This window comes from Oryzias melastigma, linkage group LG4 (assembly GCF_002922805.2).
Source record: "Oryzias melastigma strain HK-1 linkage group LG4, ASM292280v2, whole genome shotgun sequence".
NCBI lineage: Eukaryota > Metazoa > Chordata > Actinopteri > Beloniformes > Adrianichthyidae > Oryzias > Oryzias melastigma.
The window spans coordinates 5,436,564-5,445,731 of record NC_050515.1 but is presented as its reverse complement, the minus strand read 5'-3'; the positions used below and the strand labels follow the sequence as shown (position 1 = coordinate 5,445,731).

General features: G+C 37.9%; 1 protein-coding gene across 1 annotated transcript; it reads left to right on the top strand.

Annotated features, from left to right (window-relative positions):
- Positions 1–493: 493 nt before the first annotated feature.
- ccl25b (chemokine (C-C motif) ligand 25b) lies at positions 494–4,162 on the top strand. The gene is made up of 5 exons (XM_024278175.2): positions 494–624; positions 906–1,002; positions 1,913–2,030; positions 3,613–3,722; positions 3,800–4,162. Exons 2-4 carry the CDS (start codon positions 939–941, stop codon positions 3,719–3,721), a joined length of 291 nt encoding a protein of 96 aa, XP_024133943.1. The 5' UTR covers positions 494–624; positions 906–938; the 3' UTR covers position 3,722; positions 3,800–4,162.
- The last annotated feature ends 5,006 nt before the right edge of the window (positions 4,163–9,168 follow it).

Below are 9,168 nucleotides of genomic sequence, written 5' to 3'. Positions count from 1 at the left end.
GATGTGATGAGAACAAATCTGTTGAGATTTCAGTTTCACTCTGAATCCGACAAAAGTCTTGGTGAGATTTTAGCTCCAGTCCGGGTCAGTTCAGTGTCTCCCACTGGAAATGACGACCACACAGTTCTCTTGGTGATCTTAAACGCTTTACTGCATATTTTTGAGCAGAAATGGAGCCTCACTGTGGGGTCAGCGTTGCCCAATTCCTGCAGCAAAAACTTTTTTTTTCTTTTTGCAGAGTCTGTGCTGAAGTTCAGACCAAAATCGACATCTGCCTGAAGGAGGGAAACTGATATATCAGTTATATAAGATGCATCAAGTGGTGTTGATGTATGTGTGTGTGGGGGGGGGGGGGGGGTGTTTTTACCCCCCATTCAGTTTTTCACTTCCAGCCAAAAATGAGAACAAAAGCCCCTCGGGACGCGGTGAAGTTGCATTTCTGAAGAAGTGTAACAGTTGGAGGAGGCGTGTTGAAGTCTGTGCAGGGCATGGGCAGGACTGGGGGTGGGTGGGGGGCAGGCAGGCATGGGGAGGGCACCATAAAAGCTCAGGAACCCCTGAAGGCAAAGCAGAGCAGCAGGGTTTTCCTTCAGAGACGCCGTGTGAAAGTCTGGATGTGAGCAGGTACGATCCTCCGCACCGTCTCGCCTCTTTTTCTCTCAAACTCATGATCTCAACCAAAGTTCATGTCAGGATGCAAATTTATGGAGGAAAAGAACATAAAAAAAACCCTGCAGAGGACAAACAGCTGGAGAGCAGACTCAGCAAATCAGGGGTCAGAAGGCTTTGATTGCACAAGAACACATTTGGGGGGGACAGTTCCCAGCATGCTCTTTAAGGAGAGGTTTTATGCTTTGGTTCCCACTCTGTGTTCACGACTCATTTCTTCGTTCCTGTCTGTGCAGTGACCATCATCATCATCATCATCAGCAGCAGCCATGAAGTTTCACACCCTCGTCTTGCTTCTGTTCTTCACCTGCATGTACCTGAGTTTGGCACAAGGTCAGTAAAGCAGATTTGATATCTTCATTTTTTTTCCTCTTGATTCTATTGCAGTGAACAGCCTCAGTAGCTTGAAAAATGAGTTTTTTCTTCATCGGAGCATGTAAAAACGGGCGTTTTGTGGTTGGAGCTGTTTTCATAAATCACATTTCTTCAAAAGCGATTCGTTCCGAACCGGAATTTGCCGACTCGTCGTGACAGGTTCCGTTTAGATCGAGATAAATGCAAGAAAACGATCTTCGCTTGATGAGAACTTATTTACCTGGTTGTTCTGACAGTTTAAATCCAGTCCGTCTGACCAAAAACGCTTCAAGTAACAGAAAAAAATTCAATAAAATAAAAGCTTTTGGAATGACTTTTGACAAACCTGCTCAAAGTTAAAGAAAAAATTGTTAATGAACTTAAAAAAAACTGATGGAATCTTTTTTTTTTTAATGAATCAAACCACTTTAGCTCTAAAACGATCTTAATTTAGCATCTAAAAGAAAGCAAAAACATGATTTTTTTATGGAATTAAATTTATGCATCAAAGGTTTAAGAATTTTGTTGAATTTATTACAAAATTTAAACATTTAACCCTTTAACACCAGAGCACCTGTAATTATTTTCTTTAATTTACTGTAACTTTTTTAACCGTCAACACGATCAATGTCGTTCCAATAGATTCTGAAGGAGAAAAGCGACGTGAAATATTTTATGTCACCGGCGACGCCTTAAGGGTTAAAGGTCAGGAATCTACAGAAAATTTTAATTTTGAAATACCAAAAAGCTGCATCATAAGTTTAACAGCAAAAATTACACTTTATTTTGCAGGAAAAAGTGACATTTTTTTGTCTTAAAGTGGTTAGAAACATCTCAAAGACATAAAAACCTTCCTATTTTTAAGCGTCTTCCTTTTGTTGTCCGGCAGGATCGTTTGATAACTGCTGCCTTGGGTACGTGAAAAGGCTCGGTCCCGTTCAACAGAAAAACATTGTGAACTACAGGATGCAGGAAACAGATGGAGATTGCAACATCAGGGCTGTTGTGTGAGTAGAATTCACTTTCGCCTTCTGCAGGGTCAGAATTGGCTAAGATTGATTATCCTGCACAAGCGTTAGATCAGAACTGATCATCCTAATCCAGGGGTGTCAAACTCAATCACACAATGGGCCGCCAAAATTGAAAACACACCTTAGGTCACAGGACAAACAGAACATTTATTGAACACAATAAAGATCTATTTTTAAAACTTTAAAATCGTAACTTTTTAACATAAGTATGAACTAAATATAAAGCATTACCTGTGATAATACTAATATGAACTCTCTTTTGGCCGCTGAAGATGCTGAAATTAATAGCTAAAAACACTGGCGCTGATAGTTAAAAACTCTGAAGCTGATAGCTTGCTAAAATGTAACTAAATGCCAAATTAGTCTAGAAAACAAATTAAATAAATAAAAATTAGGTTAGCCAAAACAGCTAGCATGCAGCTGAAAAAAATAGCTTAACTTTAAAGTAGCCTAATTCTTTTAAAGCCTAAATTAGCCAAAACAGCTAGTATGTAAATATTAGCTAAACTCCAAAATAGCTTAAAAAATCTCAGTAAATGCCAAAGTAGTCCAAAAAGCTAGCAGAATTCCAATTTTTTAAACTTTAAAATCGTAGCCAAAACAGCTAGCATGTAAATATTAACCTAACTATAAAACAGCCTAAAAATAAATAAATAAATAAAAAAACAGCCCAAATTAGTCAAAACAGCTAGCATGTATCTGAATATTAGCTAAACTCATAAGTAAACTAAAAAACTAGAAAAAGCCTAAATTAGCAAAAACAGCTAGCATGCAGCTGAAAAAAATAGCTAAACTTTAAAGTAGCCTAATTTTTTTAAAGCCTAAATTAGCAAAAACAGCTAGTATGTAAATATTAGCTAAACTCCAAAATAGCCTAAATAATCTCAGTAAATGCCAAAATAGTCCTAAAAGCTAGCAGAATTCCAATTTTTTAGACTTTAAACCGTAGCCAAAACAGCTAGCATGTAAATATTAGCCTAATTCTAAAACAGCCTAAAAATAAACAAATAAATAAAAAACAGCCCAAATTAGCCAAAACAGCTAGCATGTATCTGAATATTAGCTAAACTCATAAGTAAACTATGAAACTAGAAAAAGCCTAAATTAGCCAAAACAGCTAGCTTGTTGCTGAAATTTGAGCTAAACTCCAAAATAGCATAAAATGTTTTTAAAAAGCCTAAATTAGCCAAAACAGCTAGCATGTAGCTGAAATATCAGCTAAACTCCAAAATAGCCTACTTTTTTTTTTTTTAAATCCGAAATGATCCAAAACAGCTAGCATGTAGCTAAACTTTTTCAAATAATTCTGAATAATAAAAGGCAGGAATATTATTCCAGAATAAATCAATTTAAACCTTAAATACATTTCAATATTTTACTCTCCATAAAAATATATTTTGTCAAAATTATTCAAGTTAAAAACAACAGATAACATCTGGTCATTAATAACAATAAAATAAAATGATCTGGAGGGCCGGATAGAATTACACGGAGGGCCGGATCCGGCCCCCGGGCCTTGACTCTGACATGTCTTAATCGATGCTGCTTCTGCGTCCAGGTTTCAGATGAGAAAGAGGCGCTCACAACAAAAAGCGCGGACCATCTGCGCCAACCCAGAGGACCTGTGGGTCCAGAAGAAGATGATGGATCTGGAAAGCAAAAACTAAGGTTAGATGAGAACCAGAGCAGCTTGAACGCAGCACGTTTTAGTTCCACCTCTAAAACCACTCATCGTGTCTTCACAGAGAAGAGACAAAGCAGCGAGCGGAGCGGCGGCTCCTCCTCCCTGCCAGGCGGCAAGCATCATCTTCAAGCAGACGGATTGTGTTTCAGCTGGTTTCCTTTAGCCTAAAGAGAATGTGAATCATGTCCTTGTAACACAAACTGTATCATCATATAGCCAGTACGAGCGAATGCATTCCTGTGATCTACAGCGAGTTCCTGAAAATGGACACAAGCTGCTAGAATGAGCCAGACGTTGGCAGCTTCAAATGTGAATAAACGTGCGACACTTTTGTGATAAGCTGAGTTTTTATATCCTATTTTTGTATTAGCACTCTTACTTTTGCTTTTTTTCTACATAAAATAAAGACAATATGTAAACACTGCAACTTGAGTGTTTTTTTCCAAGATAATAAAAAAAAAAAAAAAAGAAGGAGAACGGAGTTTTGTTGATACAAGTGAAAGAAAGCAGATGTAGGTTCAGTCTGATTCCTTTTCCTTCTTTTTGGCAGCAAACTCATCCGTTTACCGCCTGCATCATCCATCTGTCAACACAACAAAACTAGCCTCTTAAGGTAATAGTTCTGCGGCACACTCAGCCAGCTTTTCTTGGCTGTGGGTTCATTTTAGACTTAAAAGAAAAGCATATTTTTTTTAGGGACTCCATCCAAATGCAGAGTGATTAAAACTTTTCCTGCATGTCGTTAAAAAAACACCGTCAGAAGTTTCTGGAAGGATTTTTATCTTTATAGAGTTTCAGACGGTTGCTTTCACACTCAGACCGTCCCGTGGATCCGGTTTGAATCCAGATTGATAATTAATTTCACACCTTTGCTTTCCCACAAGCTGCTCTGAGAAGCAAATTGAATTTTAGACGCATTCACACTAGTAAGTTTTGATATCAAATGGATGAATTCTGGTTTTCTTGAACGTCTGGGTCTCAGTTCACTTTTGGGCTGAACCAAAGCGTGAAGTCAACAATAAAAGGCCTAAATATTTAGAGGAGAGAAAAACAGGACAACAAAACTCATGATAAACTTTAAAGTTCCACTCCGATCATCTTTTTTTAATTACCATAGAAATGATGGACTCAGACCGACTTGGACCAATCATTGCTCACTAGCATCATCTGGTTCCAACATGGCGACGTCTGTACTGCGGAATAATGGCGACTGAATTGACTTCAATTTGTTGGAACTGGAGGTAAGGCATTTTCTATTGATGATGTCACAAGTGCTTTGTCCATCTCTATATGTGTCAATGATCTGAGTCAATGTTTCTATGGCAACCACTCTCACCAATCAGGAGTGAGCTTGTTGGAAGTCCACACTCTCACCACTTGAAAAACGTCCATGTTTTTAACTTTTGACGTGAGACCGCCTCCTTCTAATGAGGCATGTGATTGGTCAGTTTATAACTTGAATAACTTTCATTAAAGAAAAAAATATCATTTTAAAATATGAGGATTATTAAGATTATGTTATAAAAAAGTATCAGAGTAAAAATGACTGATATCAGTTGTTTATTTCTCTATAGAAGTCTATGGGATTTTGGCTTCTTGGAGCCACTTGGAGCCCTGGAGTGACAGGGGGGAGGGGCCACTCAGTCCATTTCTCATATATGGTCAATAGGTTAGCTCAAAAATCAGAGGTTTTTATTGGTTTGTTCTTTCTGTTCAGGCAACATCGCCCCAAAATGCAACAGTTTCACTGCATACATTCAAAACTGATTCCATCTAATTGTTTCTTTGACCATTTTTGGCTATTTGGAACTCTGACTTGACATGACACTCGCCAGCAGCCAATTTCTGATGAAACACCCTTTCGTGAGGGACTTGTGACCCAGATCTGCAGGAAAATTAATTAAATCCCCAATAATCCCTGTGTAATTCAACACACATTTACATTTGTTTGTTTTTAAGACTACATCTGCTCACAGTTTGAACTCAGACCTCTTTTTCCTTTTTCATCCAGCCGAAGCTTCCTTTCACCCACAGGATTATTTGTTCTTTACAGAGTTGAAACATGTTTTTATTTTATCCTCCACCTCTGAACAAACACATTTTAAAGCCTTCTCGGAAAGCTTGAGATTACAAGGAGAAAAGGCCAAATAAGGGATACTAAGGACCATTTGGGTCCTCTCTGTTCCCATTTGACAGTGATGAATGAAGAGATTGTGATCGGTCAATCAGTGAAATCAAACACTGTCAACCACCTTTTACAGAATAATGATTCATTTCTAGAGCTGGTTTTTATTTTAAAATATCCAGTAAGATTTATTCATGTGGGAAAGTCTTCCAAATGTACGATTGCACAAGACTTTAACAAAAAAGTCAGATAGATTCTTGTCTCTGAATGACAGAAAAAATGTTGTTTGTGACTCACAACATACAGACGACTTCTATCAAACAAAAATAAACAAATTGATGTTGACAAGTGCAAGTTTTAAGAATAACTAGTTATGTAACTAGTGTTGTTCTCCTAAAAACCAAGCATCCATCTGAGAACCTCTATATGAAACCACCTTTGGTTTGGAACCCATTCTGTCCGTGTGCGGTCTAAATACGGCGCCAACTGCAATCATTTTACCTAAAAGCAACCAGAAGTCAATAAAAAAGGGGGTTTGGGGCACCTGGAGGTTTTGGATCTAGTGGTACTTTCTGTTCTCAGTGATGTTGTTTCACCTTTGAAGAGTTTGAGACATCTGGATGCCGAACGGTTATGTAATCTTTTATATGCGCCACCAGATGCTGCATGGTGGTCTACGGGCTCACATGTCGATTGCGTAAACTACGATGCTGCTGCGACAGCAGTCTCAACAACACTTACTTACTTCGTGTTTGTTTTGACCAAATGCAAAAGGGCATGAGACACATCAATGGAAGCTGCTTTTGGATTCATGTCTGCACTTCACACCTGAGCGGGACACACCTGTCACACGCTCGTGTTTGCAATTTGTTCCGATCACAATCAGCGTTTGTTAAAACCCATTGTACATTAAGCTTTTAGTGCAGGGGTGTCAAATCGCACAAGAGACCAAAATCCAAAACACACCTTAGGTTGCGGGCCGAACAGGATAAATATTTATATTATTGAGAACTCTAAAACTAATTTTTAAAAACTTTAAAAACGTAACTTTTAGCATAATTAGGAACTAGATTTACTGCATTATATGCAATAATGCTAATGTGAATGCTGTAAGCTGAATTAGGTCACTGAAGATAGTGCTGATAGCTGAAATTGCTGAAGCTGTTAGCCAACTAAAATATTAGCCAAACGCCACAGTAGACTAAAAACAAACAAAGTTTTTTTTGATTAGCCAAAACAGCTAGCATGTAGGTAAAATATTAGCTAAACTTCAAAATAGCCTAAAAAGTCTTCATAAATGCCAAAATAGTCCAAAAAACGATTTTTTAAAATGAACTAGATATATAGCATTACCTGCAATAATGCTAGTGTGAATGCTGCAAACTGAATTTGGCGGTTGAAGAGAGTACTTATAGATGAAGATGCTGAAATTGATAGCTGAAATCACTGAAGCTACTAGCTGAAAACGCTGAAGCTGATAGCCAGCTAGAATATTAGCTTAATGAGAAATTAGCATAAAAACAAACAAACAAAAAAAAGGATTAGCTAAAACAGCTAGCATGTAGGTAAAATATTAGCTTAACTTCAAAATAGCCTAAAAAAGATTTTTTAAAATGAACTAGATATATAGCATTACCTGCAATAATGCTGTAAGGTGATTTTGGCGGTTGAAGAGAGTATACTGATAGCTGAAGATGCTGAAATTGATAGCTGAAATTACACAAACTACTAGCTGAAAACGCTGAAGCTGATAGCCAGCTAGAATATTAGCCAAATGCCAAATTAATATAAAAAAAACCTTGCTTAGCCAAAACAGCTTGCATGTAGCTGAAGAAAATGGCAAAACTTCAAAATATCCTAAAGAACTGAAAAAAAACGAACTTAGGCTAATATTTAACGCTAACTGTTTTGGCTAAATCAGGGTCTTTTCAGTTCTTTAGGATATTTTGAAGCTTTGCAATTTTCTTCAGCTACATGCTAGCTGTTTTGGCTAAGCAAGGTTTTTTTTAGGCTAATTTGGCATTTAGCTAATATTCTAGCTGGCTATCAGCTTCAGCGTTTTCAGCTATCAATTTCAGCATATTCAGCTATCAGAACTCTCTTCAACGGCTAAATTCAGCTGACAGCATTCACACTATCATTATTGCAGGTAATGCTATATATCTAGTTCATAAAAAAAACACAAAAAAGCCTTAATTAGCCAAAAAGCTAGCATGTAGCTAAAATATTAGCTAAACTCAAAAATAGCCTAAAAAATTTTAATAAATGCCAAAATATTCAAAAAAGCTATCAGAATGCCAATTTTTAAAACCCTAACTTTTAACATAATTATGAATATAAACAGGCAGAAATATTATTCCAGAATAAATCAACTTAAGCCTTAAATAGGTTTCAATATTTTACTCTCCATAAAAATATATTCTTTCGAAATCATGCAAGTTAAAAATAAGCGCAAGATAAAATCTGGCCATTAATAACAATAAAATGATCTGGAGGGCCGGATCTGGCCCCCGGGCCTTGACACTGACACGTGTTTTAGAGTTTTGTTTCTTTGGATCGCCTGAAAGTTCAGCTAAACTCTGGTCAAGTTTGAGAGTGAGGGTCTCCATGCAGACTAACTGGGGTAGAAAGCAAAATAAAGATGCAGGAATCCAAAACAAATGCACCAGTAATTGTGATGCAATGTGGTGGCGCAGTGATCATGTGATCAAAGGATCGGGGCGTCTAGCCATTATCCTGTCATGCTTTCCCCCATCTGAATCAGGCAAAAGCGCCCTGGCCCCGAGTCAGCAGTATTTGGATTCTTTCTGGCGTCTTTGTCCTCCTCAGTCTTTGGTTTGCTTCTGAGAGCGCCTTGAGTGAGGGTAAACCAAACCAGATGAAGGGGTGAGATTTATTAGCGTTTCCCGCCCGTTTAAGCAGAATCCTCAGAACCGTGTGAGCATCGGCCTAGCAACCTCAAACACTTGCGTTTGGTTCGACCTCACAATGAGCGGAGCAAACTCCTCGGGAATGTTGATTGCTTTCATTTGGGGATAAATGATCCAAAAAGTAAAACTGAAGTGAAGTAGAGAGATGATTAGTCCTGACGATACTGTGACTGTCCTCAATTGACCCCTCGACGCGTTTTATTTACCATAGAGACATTTTTTCATTGTCTATAGTTTGTGCCTGGTTGTTGCTGGACACCAGTTCACTTGCAAGGAGAACTGCGGATCTTCTCGGCATGTCACAGTTCACTTATTTTTTTTACCAAATTCTTTTTCACCGGTTAGGTGGCAGTGTTAAAATGACCTCTGACCGAG

What these genes read in the sequence shown, in the direction of transcription:
- ccl25b (XM_024278175.2), top strand. Translation starts at nt 939, where the DNA reads ATGAAGTTTCACACCCTCGTCTTGCTTCTGTTCTTCACCTGCATGTAC. An exon ending in GTACCTGAGTTTGGCACAAG is followed by an intron (nt 1,003 to 1,912) that starts GTCAGTAAAGCA and finishes GTTGTCCGGCAG; the next exon opens with GATCGTTTGATAACTGCTGC. An exon ending in TGCAACATCAGGGCTGTTGT is followed by an intron (nt 2,031 to 3,612) that starts GTGAGTAGAATT and finishes TTCTGCGTCCAG; the next exon opens with GTTTCAGATGAGAAAGAGGC.